Genomic DNA, 19,448 nt, shown 5'->3' on the forward strand with positions numbered 1-19,448 from the left:
AGGGCCATGTTCTTAAGGGGTCCACACCTCACCAAGCTCTTTGAACTTTGCCTGTTTTATCAGATTTCAGTCTCCTTAACAGCAGAGATCATGTCCTGTGTGTCTGTATCTTCTACAGAGAGATTTACTAAAATCAAAAGAATGCATCCATTAAAATTTCTTTGGGGCTTCCCTGGTGGTGCAGTGGTTAAGAATCCGTCTGCCAGCTCAGGGGACACGGGTTTGAGCCCCGGTCCGGGAAGATCCCACATGCCGTGGGGCAACTAAGCCCGTGCGCCACAACTACTGAACCTGCGCTCTAGAGCCAGCGAGCCACAACTACGGAGCCCGCGTGCTACAACCACTGAAGCCCGCGTGCCTAGAGCCCGTGTTCGGCAACAAGAGAAGCCACTACAATGAGAAGCCTGTGCACTGCAACAGAGAGTAGCCCCCACTCACCGCAACTAGAGAAAGCCCGCGTGCAGCAACGAAGACCCAATGCAGCCAAAAATAAATAAGTAAAAAAATAAAATTAAATTAAAAAAAAATTTGGACAGTTTAAAAAAACAGAATGGCTCATCTAAAGTCCACCTCCTACCTCCTGCCCCACCACCAAAACTCTTCTGAATTCTCAGTGTGTCAGGCACTAGCTCCAGAATCAGACTCCAGGAGAGTAAGAACTGTGTCAGCATCAGAGGTGGACTCCCAAGTCTTATTTCCATCCCCTAGGCTGCAATGAAGAGCGCTCAACCAAAATGTCTTTTCCCTACCAAAAGAGATAATTGTAACCAAAACCAGCTACACAGACATCTCTGAGTCCCATCTAGAAATCCTGTTGTATCCTCAGCGTGTACCCACGCTATCTGGGTAGTCGTGGACACAACAGGGAAAGAGCATTGGGTTGAGAGCCAGGAGACCTGAGCTCCAAGTACAGTCCTGATGCTAATTAACTGTGTCACCTTGGTTGGGCAAGTCACTTAACTTCTTTGGCCTCTTGTGAAACAAGGATGTAGGAATAAAATTTTCAAAAGTCTCTTTCAAATATGAAAACAGTAAACCTTGATGACACATTTGATACTTATTTTAACTACCATGCTATTTATAACTATTCTAGAATGTTACTTCTTCTAATGGGTCTCAAGGATACTTTATAATTCATGATTATCTTGTAAACAAGCTGAAGTATAAAATGCAGATTACTTTATAAAATTTAAGGTGTGATATTACTAAACTGTTAAGTCAGTTTACTGTAGCTTTGCTTTTGTGGCTTATTATTGGTCATGTGTATGTGTTGAAGCTCAACTCTCACAAGGAGATAGGTTTTACTTTGTGACAGCTTGCCTATTCCATTTTTTAAAAAAGATTTCTAAAGTATAAAAGTGGTTCATGTTGAGTATAGTATAGTGGCTAAACACAGTTTCTGGAGTCAAAATTCCTAGGTATAAGTCCCAACTCTGTCAGTGCCACTTGTCATTTTCACCAAGTTATTCTTTTTTTTTTTTTTTAAGCTTTATTATTTATTTATTTTTGGCTGCGTTGGGTCTTAGTTGCTGCACGAGGGATCTTCGCTGAGGCATGTGGGATCTTTTGTTGTGGCGTGCGGGTTTTCTCTTCTCTAGTTGTGGCGCACAGGCTCCAGGGCACGTGGGCTCTGTCGTTTGTTGCACGTGAGCTCAGTAGTTGTGGCACGTGGGCTTAGCTGTCCCGCCTCATGTGGGATCTTAGTTCCCTGACCGGGGATCGAACCCGTGTCCCCTGCTTTATAAGGCGGATTCTTTACCACTGGACCACCAAGGAAGTCCCTCACCAAGTTATTCTTAACCTCCAGTTTCCTGAGCTGTAAAGTGGGGGTTAAAAAAGAGTACTTTTAACTACCTGTGAGAATTAAATGAGATAATGCTTGTAATGGTGTTTGGTATGTAGTGATGATTCAATAAATAAAAGCTATTTTATGGTTGTTATTTATATATGTAAGGAGAAAGATCTCCTTTCTCTTCTCTCTCCCATCAACTTCCTCCCAGGGAGTAAGTCCAAATGATTTTTTTTTTAAAGATGTCTTACCTCTTTTTAAAAATAATTAATTAATTAATTAATTTTTGGCTGCGTTGGGTCTTCATTGCTGCACACAGGCTCTCTCTAGTTGCAGTGAGCGGCGGCTACTTTTCCTTGCAATGCACAGGCTTCTCACTGCAGTGGCTTCTCTTTGCTGCGGAGCACGGGCTCTAGGCACGTGGGCTTCAGTAGTTGTGGCACTCGGGCTCCGTAGTTGTGGCTCGTGGGCTCTAGAGCACAGGCTCAGTAGTTGTGGCGCATGGGCTTAGTTCCTCCGCGGCACGTGGGATCTTCCCAGACCAGGACTCGAACCCGTGTCCCCTGCATTAGCAGGCAGATTCTTAACCACTGCACCACCAGGGAAGTTCCCAAATGATTTTTTGTGTGGCCTTCCAGAATGAAGATGTGATTCAAAATATTGTTTGCAGAAATGAATTCCGATTTAAATCAGATATTTCCCTACTAGCTAAAGCAGGGATACCGATTTGGACAAGAAAGGAGCAGTTCTTCTATTTCAGAAGTGTTTACTCTTCCGTCTAAGTTTAGCAAAACTGATAGATACCCTCACCAAATTTCCTTCCCAAGTTCTAAGCATGGGCAAGTCCTGCTGGTTGTTAAAGTACATATAAAAAGAATTTAACAATGGGAATGAAACCAGCCATAAGGACAGTGACCAACAATTGAGAGTCTAGAATTTTAATAAAAGAAAGTCACTGTCCACGTGAAATAGATAATACAGGGCAGTATGTTAAGTATATAGTCTATAGTGGTAACCACGAAGGGCTTCGCTATCTGGGAAGCATCATAGACGGATTTGAGATTTTACAGATATACAAAGAGTATATATTTTATTTCATAGCTCCAGTTCAATTTGAAAAGGGGAGCAACACGACTGAAGTTGGCTTTTAGACTTTAAAAAATGGTGTTTAGGTTTAGTAAGTACATGTTATTTACAAACGAGGAGGTAACTACCAAAACAGAAAAACAGCTTAATGGGGATAGTAGCTGCCTCTGGGAAGCAGGAATCAGAGTGCAGGGGGAATGCAGTTCTTTATTATAAACCATGTGCAACTACTAGATTTATAAAACGATGATTTATATTACTTTGACTTAAATAAATATATATTAATTTTAAAACAAGTGAGTTTTAGGAAAATCAATTTGTTGATAATTTTCAGAAGGGATCAAGGCACTGGCTCCGAAACCCTGGCATATAATTTTCCCAATGTGAGGCTGAATGAGTCAAAAAAGGACAATGTGGCAAACTTTTCATAAAGCTGATTCATATAACTAATATAAAAACTGTCCTTTTTTCTGAGATGAGTCTTTATTTTTGGTATTAAAATAGCCTTTCTTTTATGAAATAAAGGGGACAGTAAATGGTAATTGGTTTTGTTTTGTTTTAAAATATCCTTCTTGGGAATTCTCTGGCGGTCCAGTGGTTAAGACTTGGTGCTTTTACTGCCTTGGGCTGGGGTTTGATCAGGGAACTAAGATCCCACAAGCTGCACAGCACGGCTTAAAAAAAAAAAAAATCCTTCTTAGCAAAATTAAAAATTGAGGGACTTCCCTGGTGGCACGGAGGTTAAGAATCCACCTGCCAATGCAGGGGACACAGGTTCGAGCCCTGGTCTGGGAAGATCCCACATGCTGTGGAGCAACTACGCCCGTGCGCCACATCTACTGAGCCTGCGCTCTAGAGCCCGCGAGCCGCAACTACTGAGCCCGCTTGCCACAACTACTGAAGCCCACGCACCTAGAGTCCATGCTCCGCAACAAGAGAAGCCACCGCAATGAGAAGCCTGCGCACTGCAACAAAGAGCAGCCCTCGCTCGCCGCAACTAGAGAAAGCCCGCATGCAACGGCAACGAAGACCCAATGCAGCCAAAAATAAAATAATTTTTTTAAAAAATTGAAATTCTTTCTATGGCAGTCACTGTTCCCTCCTTTTTGGTTTAATTTTAAAGGTCTGTGAAATCCAGTATTCCTAGAAACCACTGGATGTGTGGGAAAGGTTAGAGCACACAGTGGACGGTTGCATCCATTGGAAAGATTCTGTAGTTTTGGCCCAGAAAGGTCACATGAGGAATGGAGCGGGAGTGAGTGGGGAGACTCCAAGGGACTTGGGGAAAACGTAGACAGGGGGGTGGAGGGGTGGGGGGGAGTCAAGGGTGATGCCCAAGGTCTTGCCTTCTCCTCAAGCACCTTCAGTCTTTATTTCCATAGCCAGCGCCCTCCCATCATAGGCCTCTGTACACTGTGCTGCTGAGACAGCGCTTTCCCTCTTCCTTACCTGCTCCTACCTCTGCTTATTTCACTACTTGTGGATTTTAATTCAAATACTGCTGCTCATTGGCCTCTTTCTGGTCTCCCTGATGGTGTTTATGTCCCCTTGTGCAATCCCAGAGCACTGTGTACCTTAAGGACACTAAACACCGTTTGCAGTAATACATTTGCTTTTGTGATTATTTGTGCCCCCACTTAATAAGGGCAAGGACCCTGTTTGTGTTTATTCCCTATTTATTGTGTTTCCGGTGCCTAATACCTTTCTTGCCTGGTGCATAGTATGGTGCCAGTCCATAACTGTTAAACAAATGACTTAATGTATCCATCATGACTGATACTTTGTATAGACTTTTACAGTCATTTAGGAATCTCTAGGTGAGAATGCGCTGACATGGAAATGAGATATAGGCCTCTCATAAAAATTATCCTAATTGTCTTCAAATGGCGGTGTCCACCAAGTAAACGATCAACAGCACTTTAAATACTTCAAACAGACACACAGCAGGGCAACAGTGATTTCTTGGTCTTTGGGTTACATTTTACCAGAATAACAAAACTGGACCTTTATCAGTCAAATAGTTGGATGAGTAGGCAAAGTACAGGGGAAGCAGAGGAACTTAGGAAATAAGAGTAACAAAACTTCTTTCCTTCCTAAAAGTCTTTAAACACTCCCGTCAACCCACCTTGACTTAAAATATAAGGTCTGCTGCTGTCCTTTCCTCTCAGACTGGATTTTGAGAGAGGCAAGGAGGTACAGTCATCCCTTGGTATCTGCGGGTAATTGGTTCCACCCCCGCCCCTCCACATACCAAAATCTGAAGATGCTCAAGTACCTTACATAAAATGACAATAGTATTTGTATATAACCTAGGGAAATCCCCCATTTACTTTAAACCACCTTTAGATTACTTATAATACCTAACACCATGTAAATGCTGTGTAAATAGTTGCACTTTTTGGAATTTTTTTTCCCTAGTATTTTCAGTCCTCGGTTGGTTGAATCTGCCTGTGGATGCGTAACCACAGATACGGAGATCTCATTGTACTGAGCAAAGGGCTTGAGGCCGGGAGTGAGGAGGGAGGAATTCCTTAGGTGGCATCTTCTCCCTGGATGCCCAGTTTAAATGGATCAGTTCTGTAGTCCCCAAGGAGAAGACACGTCTTGCCCAGATTCATGGCCCATTTCCCTACGTGTAGTTTTTCTGTGCATTTTCCTACCACCGACAGTCAGTAAAATCTTATTTAATGTTTCATCCTCACTTGATGGTGTCTTTAGTCCAAGCTAAGGCCAGAGCCTTTGTGGTTGTTGTCTGGAGAGACCCCTCCCCATGGGGAGATTCCTATTTTGTAGTAACCTTCCTGGTTCTCAAGTTTTTTTCCTTAAAGAAGACACTTCTTTATACATTTCCTCTCCCCTGAAAACCTATGAAGTGTACATTATCATAATCCCCATTTTTACAGGTGAGAAACTGAGTCCTTGTAAGGCTAAGGAACATGCCCACAGCCACGAGGTAGCACATGGCAGGGCCGATTATTAAACCCATACTTTGTCCACACAGACCACCTATAATAATTGCTATAATAAAGGTTCAGACCAGTAATTTGCTTAAATGTGTAATGCACTGAGTAAGTCATAGAAAATTATATATAACGTATTTAGTTGCCCTGACCATCATTTCCCCCTACCTCTCCACTTCAGGGAGATTGGATGAGTCTAGGGAGTATAAAATGTGATCTGTTTTACAACTTCATCCAATACAAATAACTAGGAAACACCAATGGCTTGTGGTAGCCTCAGAATAGAAGCTTTTACTTTGATTTCCTCTTTTAAAAACTGAGATATAATTTACATACCATAATATTCACTTTCTAAACTGTACAATTCAGTGGTTTTTAGTATATTCACATGTTTGTACAAGCACCACCACTAACTAATTTGAGAACATTTTCATACTTTGATTCCTTTTTGAAGGCTGTTTTCTTACAGGTATGAGAGAACAACTGAGTACGTGCAAGTGAGAACTCCAAGAAAGATCTAGAGACCTCAAAACAAAACTGGAGCCAGCAAATGCAGTGATGCTACTGTAGTCTTTAAAAGGGAGCTGAATTGCAAGTAATAAGAATATGATATCTAGGTACCACTGTGTCAATAGTCAGGCCACAGTGGGCACGTTTGTCTTCTGTCTAGTTCAAGGGCTGCTCTCTAAAAGTGGTAAGAGGAGAAGGGTCCAAGGAGCGTAATGATCATTAAAGAGCAGGGTAGTAAGATTCATGATGAAAACTTTAAAGAGCTTGCAGTAATTTAGTCTAGTTATTTAAGAAAACCTTCAAGGAAAAAAAAAAAGAAAACCTTCAAGGATATGAAACGATTTTTATACAGAAAATAGTGACCTTTTCTTTCTCCTTCTTTCACCAAGGAAAAGACAAAGAACATGGGTTCATTCTATAGTATGGAGGATTAGGTTAACCTAGAAACTCATGAGACAGACCCTTGTTAAACACCAGATGACGGTGGCAGCAAAAAGTCCTCTGATGCTTTAAAAAAATTTTTTTTTAAGTTGCAAAGAATAGTATAAAGAATTCCTTCACTCAGATTCTACAACATTAACATCTTACACATTTGCTGTATCATTCTCTCTCCATGTATGTATATATATATGTATGTATGTGTGTATGTATATATTTTTTCAGAATCGTTTGAGAATAAGTTGTAGACAATGATTTCCCGTTATCACTAAATACTGGGTACTTCTTAAAGCAAAGGACATTCTCTGCTGAACTACAGCAATATTACAAAAATTAGGAAATTAACAGTGATACAATATTATTATTTAATGTTCAGACCTTATTCGATTTTTTCCTATTGTCCCGATAATGTCCTTTAAAGAAAAAAAAAAGTTTGTTTTTTAAAGGAAAAAAAAAAAAAGTTTCTGGCCCAGGATCCGTATTGCATTGAGTTCTCATGTCTGGTAAATTCCTTTAATCTGGAATAGTTCTTCAGAAAATAATTTCAAGGTCTTTCATGACTTTAAGAATTTTAAGAATACAGGCCAGTTATTTTGCTGCCTGTCCTTCAACTTGGGTCTCTGCTGCTTTTAACAAAGATTCGCTTCTGTTCTGAGAGTTTTAGGTGTGGTCTTTTTTTTTTTTTTTTTTTACATCTTTATTGGAGTATAATTGCTTTACAATGGTGTGTTAGTTTCTGCTTTATAACAAAGTGAATCAGTTATACATATACATATGTTCCCATACCTCTTCCCTCTTGCGTCTCCCTCCCTCCCACCCTCCCTATCCCAACCCTCCAGGCGGTCACAAAGCTCCGAGCTGATTTAGGTGTGGTCGTAAGTGAAGACCATCGGTAAAAAAGGTGCGAGGTTCCTCTCTCGTACAGACTATTCCTGCTATATTAGAACTGTTTGTAGCTGGTGGGATGGACAATAAAACGTCTTTGTATTAGGAACTGACCTTTATGTATTACTTAGTTTTCTCAGCATCCCTGCATTTTACAAGTGTTTAATTTCTTTAACAGAAGTAGTTTCGTCTGTTAGCAAAACAGACAATAATAATAATTGTGTAATTAGCACCTACTCTTTTAAAAAACATTTGAGACTTAAATTACCTGTAGACTCCCATTTTCATAATCTCACCGTTGCAGTGATGAACTATGCCCTAGCTCAGGAGACAAAGAGCTGCAAAAATGGGTGGGTGTTACTCATTAAAATCATTCAACAAATATTTGAGTACCTGGTGTATGTCAAGCTCTGTTCCAAGCCCTAGGAATACATTCGAGAACAAAATAAAACAAAAACCCCTGTCCTTGTAATCTAGTTGGACAAATTAAGATTTAAATTAAAAAAATCGCACACCAGGAATCCGACTTCTTAAAGAGGAAGAAGACAAGTCTCTGAGAAAAGGGACAGCCCTGCGGTTCGATTCTAACGTGGATAACGCCGCTGAACCCCTGGCTGGTAATCAAGTTCTCAGTTTATCCAGACGCGCTACTCAAATGATTAATCCGAACATCAAAGACCTGAAAGCACCGGCGGGACAGGACTTCCCGAGCTGTTCTAACCACTTTTTCAGCAAGTCTCCCGCCCGGTGTGGGGCCTGACCGCCCCGCGGGGACCACGCACCTGGTCTCGCGCCCCTGCGCGGCGGTACCTCCGGCGCCCGGCAGAGCCGAGCACCTGGGAATCAGTCGCGCACCGAGAAAGCCCCGCGGGGAGATGGCTCTGGGGAAACGGCTCCTCCGGCGGCCTCGCCCACTGCAATGCAATCTGGGTGGTTTTTCCAGGTCCCTCCCTGCCTCGTTCCGCGCCCAGCCCCTGCCCCCGCGGCGCCTGCGGGCCCGGGAGGGTGGCTGGGAGACACGAGGACTAGGCGGGGCCGCAGCTGCGAGCTAGCTGAGGGGCGGCGGGGGGCTCTTTCCGGCCCCCGCACCCTGAAGTCCAGGAGCCGAAAGCACGCGACTGTGGAACTCCAGCTGCGGACGAGGGAGGGTGGTACCCAGCACCCTCGTGGGCCCTTGCAAAGCTTCCTGGCCCTGGTAGAAACCGGCCTTCTCCCGCTCTCTGGGGACGCGAGCTGCGCTACCTGTGCCGCGACCGTCGTAGCCAGCACCCTCTCCAGCCAGGAAGCGCGGCGCCGTCGGCCTCAGACTCCTAAAACCCTTCCGCCACCTCCCCACGCAGTCCGCGCTTCCTCCGCCTCAGGAAAGCCGCATCTCCAGCTTCCCCCGACATGCGTCCTGAAAGGTTCTCAGATTTGCACCTGGAGTGGGTTACTGGCGTGATAGGTGTCTGGTTGCCCGTTTTCACCTCAGGAATAAAGGGCTGGACACCTGGAGCCGAATTAGTAATACTTCAGACGGAATTGTGTTCCCAAGAAGAGATCACTTTCAAATATAAAAGCCGAAGAAACTTCATCTCTAGCGCTTTTCTCTCGAAAATGTCAACAGGACCCACCACACTGCCGTCCGACTTGGTGGCAGGACGATGGGGGCGGTGGGTAGGGGGCGGAGGTGGGCGCTCAGGCCCCTGGGCAGATCTAACTGCGCTAGGTAGGGAGACCGCTCGGGAACTTGGCCAAATCGACACAGAAGTACAAAGAAGAAGGTATGAGGTAGAGGGCGGGAGATCAGAGCGGGGACCTGTGGAAAAATCTGGCTTTGGCCTGATTTAGGAAAACATTAGGTACGGTACTGTAGATACATTTCACTTAGGGCCCAGGGCAAATCAAAGGAAGTGGGCCCCTGCCCCGGAGGAGGCTCCAGTCTCGAGCTAGAAGCCAGGACCAAACAAGGAGTAGCAATTAAGGGAGTAGTTGAGAGAAAAGGGCGTGGGTTCCATTGTGCCTGAACTTCCTCACGGGCGACCCCCTGCTGCTTTGCGCGTCGCAGCTGAGGCCTTGGGCGTCCCTTGGTGGCTGGGCGTCCAGTCCCGCGAGTTCCGCTCAGCCGCGCGCGGGGGGTTTCACTTCCCAAGGTGGACAGTACCTCGGGGTTTGGAGGAGCGGACGCCCGGAGAGGGGGAGGGCCCCAAGGGTTTCGCTTGCTGTTTGCACTTCAAGGTGTGTTGGGCTCGGGAGAGGCTTTTCCGGTGCTTGGCAAGTGCTCCCGCCACCTCCCGGCTGCCGTTGGCCGGTCCCTCCCTCCGGTGGTTCGCCCTCTCGGGGCGCCGCGCCCTGGGTAGCTCCGCACCTGAGCCACACCTCTGGCCTCCTTTCGCCTCTCCGCGCCAGGCCTTTTCTCTTGACCCTTTAGGACCTCCGGCTTCGCTCCCCACAGCCGGCATTTCCCCAAGACCCCAACAGTTCGGCTACTTCCAAATGGATAACCCGTCCCTGTGTGCCCTTTACCCCTCACCCTTTTCCCGTGCGGCCTCGGCTACCCTCTGGGTGGCAACCGCCTCTTCCCCGCCCCTCGCGTCTCCCCCTCCTCCCTTCTTGCCCTCCCCTCTCCAATCGTCCAGCCATTGTCTCCCGCCCCCTCCTCCCCTTTCCCCCGGGCGGCCTCCTCCCCCACCGCTGCCACGTCGTGGTTTGAAGGAGCCAATGGGCAGGCGCCGCCAGGTGTCTCCTACCTGCACCACGTGGGGGAGGGGGAAGGGGCGGGCAGGTAGAGCCACATCCCAAAACAGAAAAGCTTTCAGCCATTGCGCGCGCCTCCCGCGGGTGCAGCCCAGCTCCAGGCTTTTTGCATAGACGCACGGGCAATTGAATACAAAAAGGGCAGGCCTCCTCCGCCCTCCTTCTCACCCCCCTTCCTGCCCTGGGTGTGGAGCTCGGGCCAGGTGTGGGCTTGGGTGGTTGGTTACCGCCTTTTGCACCAGCGGCGGCGAGGGGGGGGGTGGTGGTCGCTCTTTCTTTTTCTCTTAGAAGAGGTTTTAGCACAGGTTTCCTCGTTCTCACTTCCACCTCACCTCACCGCCTCCCGACCCCCCTTCTCCCCCTCCCCACCTATCGTCATGACGGCGTCTCCGGATTACTTGGTGGTGCTTTTTGGAATCACTGCTGGGGCCACCGGGGCCAAGCTGGGATCGGATGAGAAGGAGCTGATCCTGCTGTTATGGAAAGTCGTGGATCTGGCCAACAAGAAGGTATTTATCCACGTTTCTGTCCAAATGATAGGAGTGGGGCAAGAGCTTGTAAAAGTTTGGGGAGTCGGTAAACAAGTGCTCTTGTTTGCCCACTTGGGAGGCTGGACCCGGGGCCTAGAGAATCCAGAATAAAACCAAACCTCTTGGCCAACCGCCTTGGAACCGTTTCAGTCCTCCAAAATCTGGCCCAGGTGGGGAGGCCGGGGGCCGCCAAGCCATGCTCTCTACCGGACGGGGGACGCCCCGGGAAGGCGGGGTGGGATCCTTGGGGGCCCAAGTGCTCACTTCCAGGGCCTTTCGGACCTGATCCGGGTGGGGGTGGGGCTGGGGGCTGGGCTGCGACGACCTCTCGGCCACTGGAGCCGCTGGCGACAAGTGAGCTTTGATTCTGAGGCCAGACCCGTCGAGAGGTGTGGGCCGCCCCAGCAGGGGAGCAAGGAAGGAGAGCGAAGGTAGAGGTTCCCAAGCTGAGGAAGGGAAAACTGACCCCTAATTTTCTCCCTCGGAGGTGGGACAGTTGCACGAAGTACTAGTTAGACCGGATCAGTTGGAGCTGACGGAGGATTGTAAAGAAGAAACTAAGATCGACGCCGAGAGCCTGTCCTCGGCGCCGCAGCTGGACCAAGCCCTCCGACAGGTGACAGCCCTGGGCCGCGCCGCCCACCCCATCTTAGCCACCCGGGCGTCCCTCCAAGCCAGCCCAACTCTATCAGGTCCCACGCCCTCGCCGGGCGGTCCACTCGTGTCCCCGGAGCGAGGGGACAAGACCCGGGCTTGCAGCCCCTGGTGGACCTTCTGCGAGGAGGTCGCTGCTCCTTTTCGCCTCCCAGCCCCCCAGGGTCTTTGGGCCAAAACTTGCTAGCTTTCGAGTTGCTTCCTGAATTATTCCTGGGGCCAGAGAATCTGCCGAGTTTTACCAGTCGAGTGATGAGCGGAGTTTGAATCCTAGCGCTCCAGCTCCAACTCCAGCCCCAGACCCCAAACCCCAGACCCGCCAGCCCTCTGCCGGGTTTGGGTCTGCAGCTCAGCCCTGGGACAGGGGGCGCTGTGGGGTAGACGAGCTGTGGCGTGCTGGAGGCGGCCCCAGCTGGGTGGGAACCTGAAGGAGCCTGCTTGGGTTTAGGCTCCTGAACTCCCAAAGGCCCGGTTCCGGTTCCGCTTACTTCTTTAGTGGCCTTGGTCCTAGCGCCGGGAGGGTTTGCAGACCCGGACATGTGAGGCTGCTCCTTGGGTCACCGTGAAAGTAGTGGAATCCCCTTACTGGGATTGAGGTGACCTAAAAACCGGCTGCTCCAGGGTGCCGACGGGTACTGGATTGCGGATAGGGCGGGGCGCTAAACACCTGTGCACAGGTGCGTGTCCGGCGCTCTCACGGCTTCTGCCCTAGCACAGGAGTTGCGAATTATAGGGGAACGTTATCATTTCTGTGGTGTGTTACAGGAAACGTATTACTAGATTTTCCAGAGGTCTGTATACACATTACCCACATTCGTATCAGAAACTGACATCTTTCTTAAGTCTAGAACATCCTAACATAAAAAAAAGTAGCGCCAGAGAATGATGTAATCAGAAGGCAACTTGCTGATGAAATGAGACCTCTGACTTAAAAGTCTCGAATGGATTTATCACAAAAATAGAAGGCGGTGGGTGTTGAACGGGAGGAAGAATGCATTTACTAAATTCTCCTGTACGTAAACTGAGGATTGACTGGAAAGCTACCTATATAAAGGCAGCTACACAGTTTGTGGGAACGGAGTCTTTCTAATGTTGCCCCCAGCACTGGTGTTCTTCACAGCAGTTAGCGCGGTTTTCTCAGGTTATAACCAAGTGGGGCCACTTTTCAGAGTTTGTAAATCCTGCATCCATTGCATCCCTGGGTGTGTTTTGTTCTTTTCAGTTTAACCAGTCAGTGAGCAATGAACTGAATATTGGGGTAGGAACCTCCTTCTGTCTCTGTACTGATGGGCAGCTTCATGTCAGGCAAATCCTGCATCCTGAGGCTTCCAAGAAGGTAAGAGCGCTGGCTTCTCGAAAAAACGATTGGACCTTAGGGGTGACTGGAGGCTTAAAAAATGGTTTATCCAAGTTTCTCCATTTTAAAAATATGCGTATGAGGAGTTAGTATTTCATGGGTACAGAATTTGTTTGAGAAGATGACAAAGGGATGGTGGGGATGGTTGCACAACAGTGCGGATGTGCTTAATGCCACTGAATTGTACACTTACAAATGGTTAAAATGGTAAATATTGTGTTATGTATATTTTACCACAATAAAAAGGTCACAACACTTTCATAGAGATGTTTGAGATTACAGTAATTGTATAGATACCCTTTGGTGACTTAATAAAATTTCCTTTTTGTTTATGTCAAGTTTTTGAGATGCTTGACATTCTCTCTTTTCCAAAGCATATTAGCTGAATTTTTGACATTTAAACTAACTACAAGTAGGTAGAACTGTATTTTAATACATTGTAATATTCCCGTCTGTGTGCCTTATCCTAGAAAGGAAAGAGCAAAGAGAAATCCAATTAAAACTTTTAAATTGCAATTCTAATAATTTCATTAAAAAGTTTTGTACTCTGACTTAACCGTATAACTAGTGAAATGTTAATTATAGCATGCTGTACTTTGTGTGACTTGAAGTAAATGTTCAAAACTGATTGAATTTTGTATCAAAACAATAGGGTCACCCCCATCTTTTACCTTTACTTATCTTTCTGGTATGGAAAAGAGTATGAAACGAGAAAAATACTATCTTACTGTAGATGTGATTTCTCTCTCTGGGAAGAATACTGAGGGGCTGAGAAAAAATGGTGAGCACAGACAGCAGACCCAGTGTAATCAATCATTGCTAATATAGTTGATCTTATCAACTTAATTAATTAGAGCTGTAACTTTTTATTGTGGTAGGCAGATACTGAACTTGAAAAGATGGAAGTAAAATATTTTTAAGGAAACTTTGTGAGATAAGTCTTGCAATGAAAAGTTTAGCCTGGCATTTGATGTCATAAGTGAGTAGTCAGTGCAGATTTTCTTTCTTTTTACTCCAATAGGGAAAAGGGAAGAAATGAACGAAATGTATAATGACAATTTTAAAAGTCTTAAGGAGAAACTCAAGTTCCTATATTTGGAGGCTTGAAGAAAACACTCCTTTTTACATTAACCTTAGTAATTATTTGATGAAAAGGGGGGAGTATATTTTATTAATTAAATGCTAGACAAATTGCTATACCCTTAATCTAGAAATAGATATATATGAGAATTTTTTTTCCCCTCAAACTCATGTAAGGGATAAAACTTAATCCTTCCCTATTGGGCTGGAGGAAAACAGCTGTTTTTGTTATTTTAGGTACACTGCTTTAGATGTGGGAAAACCTCCAGAGAAAAATTGAGACATTTTCCTGAGCCACTTCTATTAGGATTTTGATAAAGAAAACTAAAACAATTAATTTAGTAGCATTATGAAAATAATTCTATTCATTACAGAAAAATAAGGAAATGGTAAAACATAAAAGAAAATAATCCTTCCAGTCAGAAAACATTAAAGTGGTTTTTTGAATGTGAGCATAGTTGAATGTATTCTTTCAGAGCTGTAGAAAAGCCTTACTTTTACAAGGAGCATGCATACTACACAAACATTTTAGCCTACTTTAAATTTAATATAACATTTGTATCCTTCGTAAGCAGTAAATAAAATATTCAGTATTTTAAATGGATATACCTATTGAAACCAAACATTGTTGGACATTTGAGTTATTGTCATTATAAACAGCTTTCACATAAGCATTTTTGTAGGTAATCTTGAAGATTCACAGTTCTTTTGGTAACTGTTTTGGAAAATGTCACCATGATGTAGTGATACCTATTTCAAATATAGCGTGAGCAGGTCACAACTAATAGAATCCAATAAAGGAAATTTATATAGAGACATTATTACTTAAATATTATGGGTCACAAACATTAAAAAGTATTTATTTCCTTGACTTTATAATGTACAAATTCCCCATAAGTGAATACAAATTATCTTGAAATTTAAAAAAAAAATCTAAATTCAGTGTAACAAAATTAAATTTTGAAAATTATTCAATGAGGATTTTTTTTTTTCAGGAAAAAAAAGTGACATAATAGTATAATATTTGCTCTGACAGTTGAGCTTTGTTTAATTACCACAAGAGTGATGCTAATAGCTAAGAACGACTGGTAGCACCTTCTCCTTTGCCGTTGAGATTTGTGATATATATTTTTTTAAGTGTAATTTGAGTTCTCAGGTTTAGCCAAAATAATAACAGTCAGGAAAACTAATGTGGGACTATAATTTGGCACAAAAACAATCCTCTTCAGGTAATCAGGAATTCACTGTCGTAATCTAATTTTAATACACAGAATATGTATTATTAGAATCCAGTATTTTAAACTACTAGGTTTTAATAGAAAACTCAGTTTTGATAAACACATAGAATCCTATGTCTAGATATGTATTGTAAACATATGCATCTGTATGAAAACTGAGAGGGTTAATACTGCTGCGTGAAAACACAGATGGTCTAAAATAATTATGGCTAGACAAAGTACATAATGTTATCAAACAGAAAATATAGTAGCCCAAATGTTTTATAGCTTCAGAACTGTTTTGAATGGAATACATAATGGAGCACAAACGTATAATCTATTGCCTTAAAATAAGATGAATTTTTCTTCCGTGAGACTTTTATGTAGGATGTAATACTGTAACAGAAAATGAAGACACTCTAATGTTTAATTTAAAAATATTTTTTTAAATTGTGGTAAAATATACTTACATTCAATTCTTAGGTTCCCAATCATTAGGGAATCACTGAACTAAATTTATCTAGTTAACAGTGTCTACCTTGTCCCTCCTCAGAATGTATTATTGCCTGAATGCTTCTATTCCTTTTTTGATCTTCGGAAAGAGTTTAAGAAGTGTTGCCCTGGTTCACCTGATATTGATAAACTGGATGTTGCGGCAATGACAGAGTGTATCCTTTAAGTGATGACCCAGGAATCATTTGAAAAGACAGCTCCAGAAAACAATGACAATTCAAGAAACTTTAAAACATTTTTAACTTTGACAGTGTATGAAAATTGACTTGTCCAAAATTTGTCTACTGTGCTAGGAGAAATGGTGTGATTACTGGCATCTTTCAAAGTAGTTATAATTTACTGAATTTGAATAGTGTTTTAGATGGATTTAGACATGGATTTTTGTTAGGTGAACACATCTAAAATAGAATTCAATTTTGGATTGTGGGAGTGGTTTTGTTTTTTCAGTTGATGAATTGATAAATGATAAAATTGATAAATTGATAAACGAATGTGGTGAAGACCACATTCTTTGCCAATTCTAAGGCCACTTGTTCTTGATTATCTTGGTTTTAGGGTTTATTTCATCTTGTTTTGAATGGATAAAATTTTTTTAAAGTTTGGATGTATACTCTTGACAAACAGCTGTTCATTGGCACCCGTTGTAACCTTCTCTGGGTTTGTCAAATACATGTAGATTGTGGTAATTATTACAAGCCATCTTTTGAGATGATAAAATGAAGCTGAGATTTTATCCCAAATTCTTTCATAACCAAGAAAATATATCTGATGCATTACGTGTTGTAAAAGTAAATTTTATAATCACAAATCTTGTCATGAATGACCCATCATCTTTCATCCAGTAAGTCTTTAAAGTGCTAACTAATAAGGGTCATGTGCTAACATATCAGATGTAACACTGAGTAATAGAAGTGTTGGGGACTCGCCCAAAGCCACTATGAGAATCATCATGAAGTCAGATTCAAGTTATTTTCATGAACGTGGGGGTATAGATGTTTATTCTAAAAATTTCTCATCCATTTTCAGGTGCTAAAGCTTGATTTTTGTTTTATTTCAAAATTTCTTGATGTAAAACGTTGTTTGGATATTTTTCCTAGCCATTTATAAACAGATCAAACCCATTTTATTTGCCTTCTTGGAAGTAGGTAGCTAGAATTTTGGTGTAGCTGATTTAGCTATTAGTTAATTACTGGTTTAGCTTCCAGCAGTGCCAGGAGAAGGGTAGAATAAGCGCATTTGAGTGAATTCTTACAAGAGTTTCATTAGAAGGTTGGGACAGTAGAAAAACTTGCTATGTGTTTTGTTGGTTTAAATGCTCTATGAATTAGCTCAGGCTGCCATAACAAATACCATAGACTGGGTGGTTTATTAGCAACAGATATTTATTTTCTCACAGTTCTGGAGTATGGGAAGTCCAAGATCAGGGTGGCAGCATGGTTGACTTCTGGTGAGGGCTCTTGCTGGCTTTCAGATAGCTGCCTCTTCTCTGTGTCTCAAATGGCGGGTAGGGGGAGTGGCATGGCCAGGAGTGTTGGGAGAGGTATCTTTCTTTTCCTCTTTTTATAAGGCCACAGGCCTAACAGATTAAGCCTCCTTCCTTATGGCCTCATTTAACTTTAATTGCCTCCTAAGTACTCTATCCCCAGATACAGTCACATTGGGGGTTAGTGCTTAAACACATGAATTTTGGGGAGGGACACAATCCCATCTATAGCAAATGCTAAACCATTTAATGTGCTGGTACAAAACAGAGAACGAAAAATTCTGGCAAAGTGTTAGTAGGTATTGAAGGGAAAGTGTAATAAGTTAATTTAGAAAAAGACAACTTGAGTAGGAAAGACAGTATATTAAGAACCGTTTATCCTGACTGCTCTGTTTTCTCTTTTAGCAAAGAAAATCTTTCCCTAGTAATTGTAGGTCAGATATTAGTAAAAATTTCCATAGCTACAAATAAGAGGTTCTTATATTTAGGTATTTCGGTTTTCTCAATGTGTTCACAGTTCAGAGAGCTTGTTAAAAGGTTACCTATTTTTTTTCTCCTTGGTTTCTTCTTAAGAGCTTCACGTATATGTGATTTGGGGTTATTAGTAAACATCTTCAGTATGGTAACGTGGGCTTTTTACTTGCTCTATGCTGTATTATCTGCACAATATATACGTACTTTTAAAAAGTACTATATACTTTTATATAGTTTTTGCACTGTCTGACCTTAAAGGTGACCTAAGGTGAATGGGTAAGCTATGCTGATTATTTTTTCTGTCATTCCTTTTCATCCTAGCTCTATAACTGTTTGTTGGCAGTTTTTTTTCAAGTACCATGGAGAGGAAAATCAGAAATATTTGACTACAGTAAACAGGTGAATTGTGAATAAAGCTAAGCTGGGCTTCATTTCAGCCATATAACACCTGACATTTGAGGAAGGATCTCATGACCATTAAGTAATGCATTCATTGAAAAATTAGGGAATTTTTCTGTTTATTTTAAAACAGCCTAATTTTAGCCTAGTTTCTTTGGACTTACATTGGAAGTCTTAGCTTTTTTAGTTTTATTGCCAATCAAAAAGTGGATTTTTTGTTTTTGTTTTTGGCCACACCGTATGGAATGTGGGGATCTTAGTTCCCCGACCAGGGAAGGATCCCATGGCCCTTGCAGTGCAAGAGTGGAGTCCTAACCACTAGACTGCCAGGGAATTCCCCCCAAAGTGGATTTTAATCTTAAATGTTTTTATTAGGGTTTTATTTGCATACTTCTTTCCCATTTAACAGGTAAGAAATGTTATTAAGCCTTTCTGTGGTTTTTGTTTTATACTGCTGCTGTGATCAATTACTTTATGTCTCTTAGTCAGAGGATTCATTATTTCCCTGACTAGGCCATCAAACTAATTCCTCAGGTCAAAGACAATCATACCAAATTTGACTGTGCAGAGGATTTCTACAATGTCTGAACTAAAGAGCTGTCCAATTCTCAGACCACTAAACATTTTCCTTTCTAATATGGAAATGGCACAGGATTTGGAAACATAAAGGTACTCATTACGCATCCTTGATGGTTTTGCCAAGTAGATGGAGAGTCATTTGCTCCAGAGGGATTACCTGTTCCACCAGGTAACCAGCGGGGGAGGGAGAGAGGCTCTTGCCAACCCACAGAAAGGAACAAGTAAGAATTTGCAGCTTTGCTTCCTTGGGAAAGTTACTGGCCTTCTCCAAGCCTCACTTTTATCTCAGGTAGTCCCCAGTGAAAGCTTTGTGAACCGTGGGTGCTATGTAAATGAAGTAGTATGACCACTTTGATAAAAGAAAAGGTTTAGGCATTTCTTGAATGCAGTCTTCGTTCTTATTTTAGCACATATTTTCCTCTTTTGTCCTTGTGTTGGTTCTAAAACCATTTCTGGTGTTAGAGTTGATCCTCTCTGAGTTATTCCAGCTGCAGTTTTGTTACCTGCTTTGAGTTATGCAGTCCTAGCTGGAAAGAAGACCTCATTTAGCAGGTGAACTGTGGGTGGCATTTTGTAAGCTTTTTACTTAATCATGTGAGGTGGTGAGGGTGTGATGATAGGAATTGGGGCCCATGTGATTTTTTTTTTTAAGGAAGAAATTTATCATAGGTCCCTTGGGGAAATTAATGCTAGTTGTCCCCTGCTGAAAGTACATTTTGATTATGAGGCTATTTGTATAATGACTTATCTGTTTTTTT

The 19,448-nt window shown here is 43.0% G+C and overlaps 1 protein-coding gene across 7 annotated transcripts in view; it reads left to right on the forward strand.

Annotated features, from left to right (window-relative positions):
- The first annotated feature begins 10,544 nt into the window (after positions 1–10,544).
- The window catches only part of ESRP1 (epithelial splicing regulatory protein 1), a 57,724-nt gene continuing 48,820 nt past the window's right edge, over positions 10,545–19,448 (forward strand). For 4 of the 7 annotated variants that reach the window (XM_032610638.1, XM_032610634.1, XM_032610636.1 and 1 more), the window contains exons 1-4: positions 10,641–10,913; positions 11,422–11,550; positions 12,811–12,924; positions 15,796–15,910. In XM_032610638.1, coding sequence (XP_032466529.1) covers positions 10,782–10,913; positions 11,422–11,550; positions 12,811–12,924; positions 15,796–15,910 — 490 coding nt within the window. In that variant the 5' untranslated portion in view covers positions 10,641–10,781. Of the gene's footprint in view, positions 10,914–11,421; positions 11,551–12,810; positions 12,925–15,795; positions 15,911–19,448 lie in introns of all 7 variants that reach the window. The other 3 variants (XM_032610635.1, XM_032610637.1, XM_032610640.1) reach the window with 2 other exon arrangements.

This window comes from Phocoena sinus, chromosome 17 (assembly GCF_008692025.1).
Source record: "Phocoena sinus isolate mPhoSin1 chromosome 17, mPhoSin1.pri, whole genome shotgun sequence".
Lineage (NCBI taxonomy): Eukaryota > Metazoa > Chordata > Mammalia > Artiodactyla > Phocoenidae > Phocoena > Phocoena sinus.